Here is a 15,230-nt window from a genome sequence, read left to right as displayed (position 1 = left end):
CACTTAATGCTAGACTTGAGCCCATGCAGGGCACTTCCTCTTTTTCTGAGTAAGCCAAGACCATGCTAGAAGGGCTGGCCACAGCTGAGATGGATGTCCTAGATGAGTGTTCCTTCATCGTTCCAATCAACACTCTCCTGGTGGATGGGGACATAGACCCCAAGGGGACCCTTAAGGGTCATCTCTAAGTGGACTTCAAAAGACTGAAGTCTCAGATCTTAAAAAGTCACATGAGTTTTTTTCTACTTGACGTATTCATATTTGTTGGACAGTAATATTCTAAAGTACTTAATATCTAGGGAAAGTATTATCTAAAAAGTTTCCTCGCATGTCTATCCATTCATTCCCTATGTATTCATCAAGTACCATTCCAAGTTCTGGGATTGTGTCAGTGATTAAGAGCTCAAGGTGCTTGCCCTCATGAAGTACCTGCCCTCATATGGAAGAGAGAAAATACACTAGTAAGCAAATCAGATGACAGTGACCTGCTGTGAAGGAAATAAAACATGGAGATGAGGTAGATAACTTCTGGGGTGGGGGCTGAGGGGCACTTTAGACAAGGTAGTCGGAGATGGCCTCTAGGAGAGAAGTGGCATTGGCACTTCTGAGAATGATGAGAAGCCAGCCAAGGGAAGAGTCAGAGTGTTCCAAACCTGCCAGGTAGAGGGCCTTGAGGAATCGAATGCAGGGATCTTGTGCAGAGGGCAGGTGAGGCATGACTTGTAGGTCGTAAGGAGTCTGACTATTATTCCAAGTGCAAAGCAAAGTCATTGGAGGAGTTCACACAAGGAAATAGCGTAACTTGATTTTACATTTTAAAAAGATCATCCTCTAGCTAAACAGTATGAGGTTTCTCTTCAGAGCGATTAAAATATTCTAAAATTGTGGTAATGCTTGTACATCTCTGTGAATATATGAAAAACGATTTGATTGTACCCTTTAAATGGGTAAATTGGATGGTATGTGAATTGTATCTCAATAAAACTGTTACATATATACTATATATAACATATACATATATTATACATATATATATGTATGTATATATATATGTATGTATATATATATATACATATATATATATATATATATCATGCTGGCTGGGTGCATCACGCCTGTAATCCCAGCACTTTGGGAGGCTGAGTTGGGAGGATCGCTTGAGCCCAGGATTTCGAGACAAGCCAGAGCAATATGGTGAATACGGGCATGTTGGTGCATGCCTGTAGTCCTAGCTACTCAGGAGGCTGGGGTAGGATGATCGCTTGAGCTTGGGAGGCTGAGGTTGCAGTGAGCTGAGATCATGCCATTGCACTACATACAGCCTAGGCGACAAATCCAGGCCCTGTCTCAAAAATAAATAAATAAATAAAAATTAAAAAAATAAAAGATCATCCTGGCTGTTGTGTGAAGAATGGGTTGGAAAGTGAAGATAAAAGAAGAGTTTGAAGCCTATTGTAGTATTGTGGGCTGGAATACGCAGTGGAGGAGATGTCAAGAGTTAAGATGTCAAGAGACTTGATGAATTGGCTGATGGAGGCGAGGGAAAAAGAACTAGGAATAGTTCCCCTAGACTTATGGCCTGAACAATGGGGGTGCTGTACTGAGACAGGGAAAAAACTGATGATTTTGTTTGGAGGAAGGGGTGTAGGATGCTAGGAAATCTCTATTGGGCATTTTAAGTTTGAAATCCAAGTGGAGACATCAAGAAGGCAATTATAAGAGCCTGGGCCTCAGGGAGAGAGAGATAGTAGATATAAATTTAGAAATAGTTAATAAAGACAGGCAATGGAATGAAACGAGGTCACCCAGAGAAAGAGCTGAGATGGAGCAGGTTGTTGGAGAGAGGTGGGGAGGAGAGGTGAGAGAAGAGAAAAGAGGGAAAAGAAGAGAAAAAAAGGAGTTGGGAGCGAGCCCTTGACATTCCACATTTAGGAAGTGGGCAGAGGAGGAGTCAGACAAGAGTTTGAAATAAAGAGCCCATGTGGTAGAAGGGAAACCAAGAGAAGGCAGTGCCATCAATGCTCCGAGAGGACAGTGCTTGGGCAGATGGGGCCCATCACTCCAGTGCTGCTCGGGTGTCGGGTAAGATGAGGACAGAGATGTGGCAATGGATTTGGCTGCATGGAGGTCATCTACCACCTTCAAAATAGCAGCTTCACGGGCAAGGGGGCAGAAGCCAGTTTGGAGTGGGTTGAAGAGTCCGTGGGAGGTGAAGCTTTGGAGACAGTGAGTATAGAACACACTTTTGAAAAGGTTCAGTGTAAAGGAGAACAGAGAAATGGGGCATGAGCTAGAAGGAGACACCACAGGATAAAGAGAGGGTTTATTTTTGTTCATAGAAGATGCCAGAGTGTGTTTGAATGGCGGATGGGATTGATCTGGGAAAGAGGGTGACACTGGTGACGCAGGAGAGCAGAGCTTCAGGAGTGACGTCTGAGCATGGGAGGGATGGGGTCCAACTTCCCAAGAGTTAATCTACTTAAAAAAATTAAAAGGTAAAATTGGTAATTTTTTGTTCTTTAAGAACGTTTGGCCGGGCGCGGAGGCTCACGCCTGTAATCCCAGCACTTTGGGAGGCCGACGTGGGTGGATCACCTGAGGTCAGAAGTTCAAGACCAGCCTGGCCAACATGGTGAAACCCTGTCTCTACTAAAAATACAAAAAAAAAGTTAGCCAGGTGTGGTGGCGGGTGCCTGGAATCCCAGCTACTTGGGAGATTGAGGCAAGAGAATCGCTTGAACCTGAGAGACAGAGGTTGCAGAATGTGCCATTGCACTCCAGCCTGCCAGCCTGGGTGACAAGAGTGAAACTCTGTCTCAAAACAAACAAACAAACAACAACAACAACAAAAAACGTGTACTATACCATGGATGTTACACTATAATGAAAACAGTTAGCATTGAGTGTTATATTTGTATTCCATAAAGTATATCTAATTCCAGTTCTGGGGTTCTGAGCGTTTTTGGTTCGTTTTTGTGCTTGGCTATAGATACATATATATTTTAAAGGACTGAAACAAGATTATTAGGTTGAATTCCTGAGAACTATACATGAATCTTTTGAGTTATGATTCTTCTTTTTCTAATATTTCTATCAGGCAATGCATTTGCTAGAGTAAAAATTGGAGATTACCATTACTATGGCTATGGGACTAAGAAAGACTATCAAACAGCAGCCACACACTACAGCATTGCAGCCAACAAATACCACAACGCGCAAGCCATGTTCAATCTGGCTTATATGTATGAACACGGCTTAGGCATCACAAAGGTAATTTTGTTGGTAATAATTCAAACCTAGTAATGACAGCTGTGTGAGAAGAGAGAATGTGTAAATGTTTTGAATTTCATTGAAGGAAAGGACTTAACATTTGCCAAATCCCTCCCTTGTGCCAATATATATTACTTACCCTAATATGAATCCTATGAGATAGAAGTTGTTTTCTCCATTTATGCCAAGGACATAACTAGTGAGTAGAAGAGATCTAGTCTAGGCCAATTCAACTAATAAGTTCCTGCTTTTTCCAGCACATGCTTTTTCCAGTAGGCCTGTCTCCATTTTCCTTCACTTCTGGACCTTTTTTTCCATTAAAATTTCCACTGGTTCTCAAGCTCTCAGGAACAAGGAGAAAGTGAAAAGAGACCAGAGCTGGATACCAAGGTGGTATTAATCCAGAAAAGTCTTATGAAGCACCTGCTGTGTACATGACCCAGTGCTGGATACTCTAGAAAGTCACCAGAGAGTGAATCTCCAGTCCCCCAAAACTACACTTGACTTGAGGTGATGAGTCATATTCACTTAGAAAAACAGCCAGCACTGCAAGGTGGTATTGAGTAAATCTCTTAGACAGTGAGTGTAATTAAGGCAGAAGATGACATCAGGGTGTCATCTTCTGTTGTCATCAGGTGACAACAGAGTGAGAAAGGTGTATTCAATATCAATAACGATAGTAATAGCCAGGCATTGGGTTAAGTGGGCTATGTGTTTCTGTCATTTACATCACACAACCACTCAATGAGATAAGCCCTAGAACTATCCACTGTGTATGCATCAGGAAGCCACAGTGCAGAGAGGTTATGTCATTTGGCCAAGCAGCTTGCGGAGCTCATCAATGGTGGAGCCAAAATTTGAACCCAGCCGTACCTGATCCTGTTTTTTGGTGGAAGAGTGGGCCTCGCAGTGAGTCATTGTTGGTGCTCAAGCATGTGAGCTTTTCATTCCTGGCTGCGTTTCTAGAGCCAAATAACGTGGGAATTATCGGCGTTCCTATGTGCTCTTCTTTCTTCCAGTTGTGCTAGTAATTGAGAATTATTGGTAGGCAATTTCCTATTTGAGAACTGCTAATGGTGCACAGTGAAGCCAAGGGCTTCTTATTCAGTGGTATGGATCCCTGCCATCCTGTCCTGCCCTGCAGCCTGCCTTTTGGCTGATCATTTTTCATTGGCCCTGGCACCCTAAGCAGTGGAAAGAATGTCAAATCCAAATCCAGTCTGTTTCCCCCATTTCTAGCAGGTGTAAGCTTCCTGTGTTTGTGAAATGCGGGTAAGAATGGGACAGGATGGATAGCTAAATTGGATAATTCTTGGGATATTATTTAGCCATCCCTGGGCCCCTCACCCAGTATCCACCATTATCTGTTGATACCTGCCCTTCCCCAGGCATTAAGGATAAAATGAATAAGGTTTTGTGAAAGGGCTTTGTAGTCAAACAGTATGTAGAATGACTGTTACTTAGATCAGAAGGGAATTAGAGCAACTGCTAAGTAAGGCTTCAATAAGATTAAAGCCTTTCTTTACTCATCATTCCTTGTGCAAACCATAATAATATGAGAGAAGCACTGTCTATAGAAGGGATAAAGTGACCCCACTCCATGTGTTCAATTCATGTTAGCTTTCCTATCCTTGGCACCACCATGTTATTCAAAAAGGATTTGGTTGCCCTGACAGCTGTATTCGCACCTAAGTGAGGCCATTTTGCCTGAGTCCCTGGGGACAGGCAGGTGTCCTCTCAAGACACAGAGCCAGCAATGCTGGGGAAGGCACACTGCCGGCCAGTGCCCAGCTGGCGGACTGTCAGAGGGTTTGGTTTTCCTCTTTGTAGTCACCACTGATCTCTCTCCTAAGCACTTCCTTCAAAATGTCAAATAGTAGTTGTTGAGACATACATTTCATACATTCAGGAAAACACTTAACGTTTCTCTCTGGCCAGTTTTCTGTTCTTTTCTGCCAGGGTTCTTGTTAAATCATGGGTAGTTCATTTTGAGCAGTCTCTTTAAGTCACAAGTCTATTTTTTTTTTCCTACAGAAAGTCTCTACATTAAAAAAATAATAATAATCAGGTACTACTCTTAACCTCCCACCTGGATATGAGAATTTTAGGCTGAGCTAATGAGGGACCATTGCCCTTTGTTTTTATTTGGTTTCTTTTGTTTAGCAATTACAAAAATAATAACTGAGTACCCAGAGGTATCTTGCCATCTCAGAGTCAAATTAACAAGGTGCTATCACCTTCTCTAATTCTTAAAATGAATATCCTGATAATTAAAAGCCCAAAGCGATCGCGCCACTGCACTCCAGCCTGGGCGACAGAGCGAGACTCCGTCTCAAAAAAAAAAAAAAAAAAAAGCCCAAAGCTTGTTCTAATGAAAGCAAAAAGAGTAGAAGAATAGGCCTTCCCAGCAGTTAAGTCATCAAGTAATTAAGCATTTCTTCAGTGAGGCACTTTGCAATCCTCTTTATTAGTTAATCCTCATGCAAACCAGTGAGAAAGTTGAGTATAATACCACTACCACAGTATCTTTGAGAATCAAAGAAGGTGATATGGAATAATGCTTTATAAACATGCAAACATTTAAGACCTCTGGGGAAGAAAGGTATAAATCATCTCTTGGTAAATCAATATTAAAATATGGGTCATTGTTTTTATCATCTGTCTTTCAGAAAGGAAGTTGGGGCTGGGATGACGCAGGGGAGTTATCCTAGTGGCTTCACTGAGAAAGCGTCTCAGCCAGTGAGCTCCTTGTCTCACTGACTGCATCATTGTTCTGGGAACAATGAATAATGGGACTAACTGCATCATTGTTCTGGGAACACTGAATAATGCCTGGGGAGGAACTGGGAGAGGACCTGAAGTAGTTTAGAAACACAAGCATTCACACCCAAGTTGTTATGAAACTGTTTCTCAGGGGGCCAGGCGTGGTGGCTCATGCCTGTAATCCCAGCACATTGGGAGGCTGAGGTGGGCAGATCACTTGAGGTCAGGAGCTTGAGACCAGCCAGGCTAGCATGACCAAACCTTGTCTCTACTAAAAATACAAAAATTAGCCGGGCAAGGTAGCATGTGCCTATAATCCCAGCTACTTGGGAGGCTGAGGCACGAGAATAGCTTGAACCCCGAAGGCAGAGGTTGCAGTGAGCCAAGATCCAGCCTGGGTGACAGAGCAAGATTTCCTCTTAAAAAAAAAAAAAGCCCAAAAAACAAATAAACAGTTTTTCAATTGATACTTGATTTGTAAGTAATTCGGAAATTGCACCATGAACAAAGTCTGTTGCCCATCCCCTCCTGGCCATCCTTTCTGTCTGTACCTTGGCTCAGGTCTGACTTTCTGCCCACCTCAGCTTGTAGTAAAGACTACTCAGGGGTCTTAAATTCTAGTGTTCTCCCTTTAAATCTGTGACCGAGATGACTCTGTTCCCCAAAGATTTGCAGTCCCCCATCCAGAGTGAGGACTTGTAGCTGGGGTGCGCCTGCCTTGTCAAAGACTATGTTTGACATAGATGTCAAACTATGGATCCACGTGCTAGCTCTCGCAAGGGCATGGAAGTGAAAGTGAAGAGGCCGGGCACGGTGGCTCACGCTTGTAATCCCAGCACTTTGGGAGGCCGAGGCGGGCGGATCACGAGGTCAGGAGATCGAGACCACGGTGAAACCCCGTCTCTACTAAAAAAATACAAAAAATCAGCCGGGCGTGGTGGCGGGCGCCTGTAGTCCCAGCTACTCGGAGAGGCTGAGGCAGGAGAATGGCGTGAACCCAGGAGGCGGAGCTTGCAGTGAGCCGAGATTGCGCCACTGCGCTCCAGCCTGGGCGACACGACAGAGCGAGACTCCGTCTCAATAAAAAAAAAAAAAAAAAAAAAAAGAAAGTGAAGGGTGTCATTTCTGGGCTAAGGCAGCCAAGAAGTAGATGGGGCTGCCCCCAGTCTTTTTCCCATCCATCAGCTGAAGGCACCAGGAGATACGAAGGCTTTAGGGGACCCCAAAACCAGGTGATGGAAGGAGCTTAGACCCCACAATTACCACACGAAGAAAATTCACCACCAACCAGGAACATACCCTTTGGAATGCTGAATGGGGGAGAAATAAACTTCTATTCTGTTAAGCCATTAAAATTTGGGGATTTGTTATAGATAGCATTATCTTAATAAATAATTCATCTAACAAAGCACTGCCAGGTCATTCTTGATAAAGTATAACTCTGATATTGTTACCTCCTCCATCCTACCCACCCCTCTATCCTACCCTCTCCCCCAAATAAAACTGCCAAAAAATACAAACAAGCAGACATACAAATGAAAAGAATCTTATTTACTTTTTATTGCTAAATGAAGTCCAGACTTCTATTCCACATTCAAAGCTCCCAGTGACCTAGCCTACCTTGGTAATAGTGGTGTGATACAGCACTTTGCCCTATATGGATTCTAGGCTACTTATTCCTTCCCCTCAAAGACCTTGACCTGAGCCCTCCTGAGATATCCTTTTGCTGGAATGATCTTACCCCATATTTATGCCCATTGAAGACTAGTCCATTTTTCAAAGAACAGCTCCAATGTCATCTCCTCTAGGAATCCTTTGAGGAACCCCAGATTTTTTTTTTTTTTTTTTTTTTTTTTTTTTGAGACAGAGTCTCACTCTGTCGCCAGGCTGGAGTGCAGTGGTGCAATCTTGGCTCACTGCAACCTCCGCCTCCCGGGTTCAAGCAATTCTCCTGCCGCAGCCTCCCGAGTAGCTGGGACTACAGGTGCACACCACTATGCCCAGCTAATTTTTGTATTTTAGTAGAGATGGGGTTTCGCCATGTTGGCCAGGATGATCTCGATATCTTGACCTCATGATCCACCTTCCTTGGCCTCCCAGAGTCCTGGGATTACAGGCGTGAGCCACCATGCCTGGCCGAAACCCCCAGATTTAAAAGGTATCTACTTCTAAACCATCATGATATTGCGCTCTGCTTTTCATTCATTCATTTATTCACTTGAATATTTATCAAGGACTATATCCTATATCAGGAAGCACTGTGCTTGGTTCTGGGGATACAATAAGAACAAGACAGCCTTTAAAGAGCTCACAGTCCACTACAGAAGAGACTTGTCCATAGCTGTAGTTAAGCCTAAAATGACAGTCATGTATAGGCACACGCACACTTGAAAAGAATTAAAAATAAAGTACCATAAGCATGTTAAAGAGGTAACAGTTAACTCAAGTAGGGGAATCAGGACTGCCAGGTCTTGATCAAAAGTATTTTTGTATCATGGAGGATGAGAAACATATGACAACCTTTTTAAGTGTAAGAAATCAGGCCTGTTGAAAGACAATGGATAGGAAAGCTATCCTAAAGTAAGACAAAAAGGTGGGGGAAATTATCCTTTGGGAAAGAGTTTCAAATACATATATGTAGACCTACTAGATAACATGCATTTTTGGATTCTTCAGAGAAAACAAAACCACATCTACCAAATAAATTATAAATAGACCTGTCAAAAATAAAAGTGATTATGACACAATGCATTTTTATTTCTCATTTGTCTGGTCTGACCACCCATGGAGTGTCACAGCTGAAGCTTTAAACACCAGAATTATTTTCTGGAAAGGATAAGTTAAAATTAGGTATTTAAAATGGCCCTCTCAGAAATATGGCAGGACAGAAAACACACTTCTTAGAAATGATCATAACTTTTCATGAAATAAACATCTATAACCTAGAGAAATAATCAGAAATATGCACAAACAGTATTTTGTGTGTGTATAGCTTTATTAGTTACAGAACAAATTTCTACAAGTAAAGAGAATGCTCCAAAATAGAAGCCATGTTATATACTTTATTGTGTAGTGGTATACTATTCCACAATGTTCTTTGCGGCCTAGTGATTAAGTGAGAATACTAGAAGCAGACAACCTAGGGACAATCTGAGATTTGAATCCCTGCTCTGCCACTTGCAAGTCATATAAATTTGAGTAAGTGACTTTCTCTCTGTGCCTCAATAACTTCATTTTCAAAGTGGAGTTAATAGTATCACCTGTCCTATAGAATTGTCTTGAAGATTAAATGAGAGTGGTAACTGGCACACAGTAAGTATTGAATACATATTAACCATTATTACAATATACTATGCAACCGTTAAAAATATTGTAGACTAGGCTGGGCACAGTGGCTCATGCCTGTAATCCCAGTACTTTGGGAGGCCAAGGTGGGCAGATTCCTTGAGTCCAGGAGTTCAAGACTAGCCTGGGCATCATGGTGAAACCCCATTTCTACAAAAAAAAAAAATACAAAAATCAGCCGGCCATGGTGGCACACACCTGTAGTCCCTGTAATCCCAGCTACTCAGGAAGCCCAAGTGAGAGGATCGCCCAAGCCCTGGAGGCGGAGGCAGCAGTAAGCCAAGAGCCTGCCACCATACTCCAGCCTGGGTGACATGGCGAGACACTGTTTCAAAAAAAAAAAAAATTATAGACTAGCGGAATATATTAGGACAGAGCATATTATTTGAAATATATTGTTAGGTTAAGAAAGCAGAAGATGAAATATTATGCTGAGTAAAAAATTTCTAAATTAAAAATATGTATATATGAATATACATGAAATGCTAGAAGAATGTGTATAAAATATTACCAGTAGTTATCTCTGTACAGTGAGATCGTGGGTGGTTTTTTTCTTATTTGTTCAGTTCTATATTTCCTAAGTTCCCTGTAATTAACATATGATATATTTATAAAAAGAAAATAAGAATAAATTATTCAAAAACGACCTTCCCATTCACATGCTCTGTCCCAGTATAAGAATTTTTTTATGACATCCAAAGATTTGGGGCTGGAAAACTCCTGCATCGGGCAATTGTACAATTTTCATAAACCAGCTACTTTACTGCAGAAGAATTCTATATCTTTGAATTAAAAGAAGCTATTTTGAACATCTGAATATTGGGCAGTATCCACATAACATTTTGGTTAAAAACATGTTCTTTAACAAGAGTCTGCAGCTCGGTTTACATAACCTCTTTAATCACTGAATTTAAAGCAAAATAAACTCAAATGTTCCATCTAAGTGGATTGGGTATGTAGTGGCTTCTCATTTAATGAACTGTGGTCATCTTCAAAACACCATCGGGAGGAGATTTTTTTGTTTGCATGACTTAGACTTTTTTACTAAATAGGGTCAAAGAATGAGGAGTGTTTTCTAGTCTAGTACTAAAATTTCTTTTATATGAGTTGCCCTAGTTAGCTAGAAACATTCAAGAATTTCCTTCTCTGGGAATTTTAAAGAAAGGCTTTCACATTCACCCCCCAGCCCCACAAACACTGCAAATTGTGAGATCTCCTGGACAAGGAGTGAGTTCATCCCACTTTAATGGTATTTCTCAATATTTTTTACTATAAAATACTAAGTGACTGAATTGTAATGCTTCTACCGCAAGACACAAGTGAATAACTATTGACTGCCTCAAAACAAGAAATAAGCATGAATGCCTGAGATATTGACAAAGGCTGCTTTTCCCCGAACATCCCGTCCAAGTCAATATGTCTTTTCACGTGTGCAGCGTGAAAGCTGTTATCATCTGCAGGGTGCTTTCAAATGAACACTGAATTTGTTGGAATCAGAGACACAAATTAGGGTTTTTACAACATCTATTTAATGTTGCCAGGAAGATTTGTTCCAATCTCCTGAATTGTATTTTAAGCAAGAACATTCCTCTGTCTTCAACAAATCAATTTACCAGACCATAAAGCTTTGGAAAATATTTAAGCTATAATAAGCAGAACACAGCTGAGAGAAGACATCACCCGCCCCCTGCCAAAAAAAAAAAAAAAACAGTTTTAACAGAGTCTTCAAGGATTCACAAGTATCAAAGCCTAAGTAATGGAGCAAGAAAGACAGATATTAGGATGACCACAGTTTGTGAAAAATTCATCTTCTTTCTTTTGAAAATAGCCCATGGGCACCCAAGCAAAATCTAATTCTGGGACTGGTCCAGGGCACTTTCACCTTTAAAAGCAACTCCACCTTGCCTATGGTCACTCTGTTTGGGCAAACCAAAAATAAAGCAAACACATAAAACAAGGCATGAGTAAATGAAAAAGAAAGTCATGTCATAATTCGTGAAAAAAAAAAAAAAAGCTCCTGAAAATATAGTACTATGTCATTTGAGGACTCTATCTTCAACATGAGAGCCAAAAATAGTTTCTTCATCATCCTGTAAGTATTATCAAAGACCTACTGCGTACTAGGCACTTCATGGAGGACTGGGAATTTGGGGGTGAACAGACAGTCCAAGCCCTTGTTTTTGAGGACCTGGAGACAAACAAATGACTAAATAAATTCTAGAACTTCAGGTATGGTAAATACTATGAAGATAATGAGAATTGTAGATAATGATTACTAACTACCTGTATTCTGACTTATTTTAGGGAACTGTACAATTTCTTTTTTCTTTTGAGACAGAGTATCACTGTGTCATCCAGGCTGGAGTTCAGTGGCTCGGTCTTGGCTCACTGCAACCTCTGCCTCCTGGGTTCAAGCAATTCTAGTGCCAAGTAACTGGGATTACAGGCATGCACCACCACACCTGACTACTTTTTGCATTTTTAGTAGGGAAGGGTTTCACCATATTGGTCAGGCTGGTCTCGAACTCCTGGCCTCAAGTGATCCACCTGCCTTGGCCTCCCAAAGTACTGGGACTACAGGCGTGAACCCCTGTGCCTGGCCCTATTCTCCACCCTATTTGTTGGAATCACAACTAGGAGCTGTTCCAGGGGTATCCAAGAAAGCTTTCTGGAGATTGTGTTAGTTTTCTATGCTTGCCATAACAAATCACTACAAATTTGGGGACCTAAAACAGCACAAGCTTATTATCTCACGGTTTCTGTAGGCCAAAAGCCCAGGTGATTTGACTGGGTCTTCAGTTTGGGGTTTCATGAGGCTAAAATCAAGGCTGTTCTTTATTGAGGGCTCTGGGGAAGAATCCACTGCAGGACTCATTCCGGTTGTTTGGTGGAATTCAGTTAATTGAGGTTGTAGGACCAAGGTTCTTGTTTCCTTATTGGCTGTCCAAATTCCTTCTCATTCCATGTGGCCCGTTCCAACAATGGCAAGTTGAGTCCCTCATGCTGAGAATCTCTCTGAAGTCTCCCTCCACCACATCTCTCTTTCTTCCACCCCCAGCCCTGAGATAACTCTGTTTAAAGGTTCATTTGATTATCTGAGGTCCACCTGGATAATCCATGATAATCTCCCTATCTTAAGACCTGTAAACTTAATTACATTTGATATTTTGAACAATGGTGTCTGTTTACTTACCCTTACAGAATCTGATGGGTAGGGCTGTTCTTCTCCTTCTAGGACATTTACTTGGCCAGAAGATTGTACAACATGGCTGCTCAAATGAGTCCAGATGCCCACATACCTGTGCTCTTTGCCCTCATGAAACTGGAAACTATGCATTTGCTCCGGGATGTCCTGCTTTTTAATGTAAGTTTGTCTTGAACAGGTCCTGAATCTCTGAAAGTCTCCAGTGAGCAACTCTTAGGGACAAAGTGACAAGGCCCATCGGGGAGTCTCTTGTGGACTGGCTTTCCTTTGAGAAGTAAAATTCAAAGTCTTACACTTGCCATGCAGAGTAATTCTACGTGTTCTATTGAGTATGTGTTGACACTTCAGAGTATAAGCAATTAATTCATTCAGCAGATGTTCTTTTCCAGCACACACTGCATTCAAAGCCTTAAGCACAGTGACATGTGCTATATATACTTCTTCAAAACAGTTCTTACCATCAATAGCCGACACTGGTAGGCAGACAGCAGGTGGCAAGGGGTACCACAAAGAGCTACAGCTTGAAAAAAAGTAAAGTGTCTAAATCTTTGGGGTTATTCTAAAGGTGCTATTTAAGCCCCTTGTGGAAGATGTAAGCAAGCAAAGATTGTGTCTTCCAAGACTGAAGGAAGCAAAGGGAATGGGTGGGAGGAGGGTTGGTCGCGGTGGGTTTGGGAAGAGATGGTGGCTGTGAGTGGAGGTGGGAAGCTTAGATTGTTTTTGAGAGAATGTCTCTTACCAGCAGTTCACAACGAGATGGAACTGGCTAAAACCAGACAACACCATTGGACCACACTGGGACTTATTTGTGATTGGCCTCATTGTTGCTGGGCTGATTTTGTTGCTTAGAAATCACCATGGGTAGGATGTGGATCACGGGAAAACCTGCTCACGGGAATCAGTTCACTCCAACGTATCCCCACTAAATAAACAGTTTCCCATCCAAATCAAGAGTATGCTGCAGTTTCCCGCTGAGGGCTGTGATGGAAAACGGACAAGACTTGGGGACCATCCTAGAGAAACAACTTCAGACTTCCTGCTTAGTTGAGAAAACCCTTTGGGGGATGCTGGGAACTGGTCACCTAAGACCTTGTTACCAATCTGTCATCTTGGTGACCTAGTCCCATGTTATGAATAAAGACCACCCATTTTCATGTTGTTAGAACAACCTCCCCTCTGTCAAAAGGACACACTGGGTTTTCTGACTGCTACAGACAAACTAAGGTGAAGAGAAGGGGGAGTTTGGAGAAGGCAGAAATCCAGATCCCTCAGAATATGATAAAGACACAAATATACAAATAGACCTTGTACAAACACATCCTATAGGAATGACCTGTGAGAGACTCTGGAGCCCTGATTAGTCACAGCTTCCCAGGGCATGTCGTACCTGAACGAGGGAGTGAGGGTTGAGCCGGGCTCTTCACTGAGAGGCCTCTCTCAAAACTCCCTTAGTAGCTGTGTTAGTGAATAAAGCCAGTACAGCCTCACACCCCTCTCCTCCATCTCTCATCAGAACCCTGTTCTCCCTGGGGCATCCCCCTTAGTACCCCCTTAGAAGGAGATTATTCCAGCCTCCTAGGGTGAAAGCTAAAAGGCCCAGATTCTCTGGCTTCTCTGACAGGCAAATCAGGGGCCCAGGCCTAAGGGACAGGGGCAGGTAAGGAGAGTGTCAGAGGCCTAGGACATATGTCAAGGGCCAGGCTCGAATCCTGGCTCCAGGTATTTGATGACTTCTCTTCTTCTTCTTTTCTTCTTCTTCTTCTTCTTCTTCTTCTTCTTCTTCTTCTTCTTCTTCTTCTTCTTCTTCTTCTTCTTCTTCTCTTCTCTTCTTCTTTTCTCTCTTCTTCTTCTTCTTCGTCTTTGTCTTCTACTTTTCTTCTTCTTCTTTTTTTTTGGGACACCGTTTCCCTCTGTCCCCCAGGCTGGAGTGCAGTGGCAAGACCTCGGCTCACTGGAACCTCTGCCTCCCGGGTTCAAGTGATTCTCCTGCCTCAGCCTCCCAAATAGCTGAGATTACAGGTGCCTGCCACCACGCCTGGCTAATTTTTGTATTTTTAGTAGAGACGGGGTTTCACCATGTTGGCCAGGCTGGTCTCGAACTCCTGACCTCAAGTGATCCTCCAAAAGTGCTGGGATTACAGGCATGAGCCACCACACCCAGCCAATATTTGACTTCTTGAGCCTCAGTTTCCTGATGTGCAAAAAGGGAAGAATAATGCCTATCTTAGACAACTGACATTAAGTGGGATAATGGATGTAATGAGAGTGGCACAGGGCCTGGCACCTAGAATGAGTTCCATAATTGGTAACTTTTAATATCCTTTAAAAAACTCATGGCAAATCCATTGGAACAGGTGGGGAGACAGCTGAGTTGGTAACAATCTGTGTGGCTTCAGCACTTTGCAGTTAGTTCTCCAGCTAATGTGCTAGGTGCTTAGGTAGGAAGAGATCTTGCTTGCTTACTTAAAAATCCAATTTAGGGACATGAAAATTTAATTTATAATGTCAATCGTAATCAAAAGGTAGGATGAAATGGTGGACATGCACTGAGTTTGGGATCAGACAACTTGGATTTGAAGTCCAGCTCTGTCCCTTAGTAGCTGTGTAACTTTGGGGATAACTTTTCCTCTATAAAATGGGATTATTT

At 42.3% G+C, this 15,230-nt stretch overlaps 1 protein-coding gene across 3 annotated transcripts in view; it reads left to right on the top strand.

Moving 5' to 3' along the window:
* SEL1L2 (SEL1L2 adaptor subunit of ERAD E3 ligase) overlaps window positions 1-13,535 on the top strand; it is a 153,325-nt gene extending 139,790 nt beyond the window's left edge. The window contains exons 18-20 of one of the 3 annotated variants that reach the window (XM_030821997.1): window positions 3,098-3,270; window positions 12,614-12,742; window positions 13,329-13,530. In XM_030821997.1, the coding sequence (XP_030677857.1) occupies window positions 3,098-3,270; window positions 12,614-12,742; window positions 13,329-13,448 (422 nt within the window). In that variant the 3' untranslated portion in view covers window positions 13,449-13,530. Of the gene's footprint in view, window positions 1-3,097; window positions 3,271-12,613; window positions 12,743-13,325 lie in introns of all 3 variants that reach the window. The other 2 variants (XM_030821998.1, XM_003252082.4) reach the window with 2 other exon arrangements.
* Window positions 13,536-15,230: the final 1,695 nt, after the last annotated feature.

Source organism: Nomascus leucogenys, chromosome 11 (assembly GCF_006542625.1).
Source record: "Nomascus leucogenys isolate Asia chromosome 11, Asia_NLE_v1, whole genome shotgun sequence".
NCBI lineage: Eukaryota > Metazoa > Chordata > Mammalia > Primates > Hylobatidae > Nomascus > Nomascus leucogenys.
This window is presented reverse-complemented; position numbering and strand designations above follow the sequence as displayed.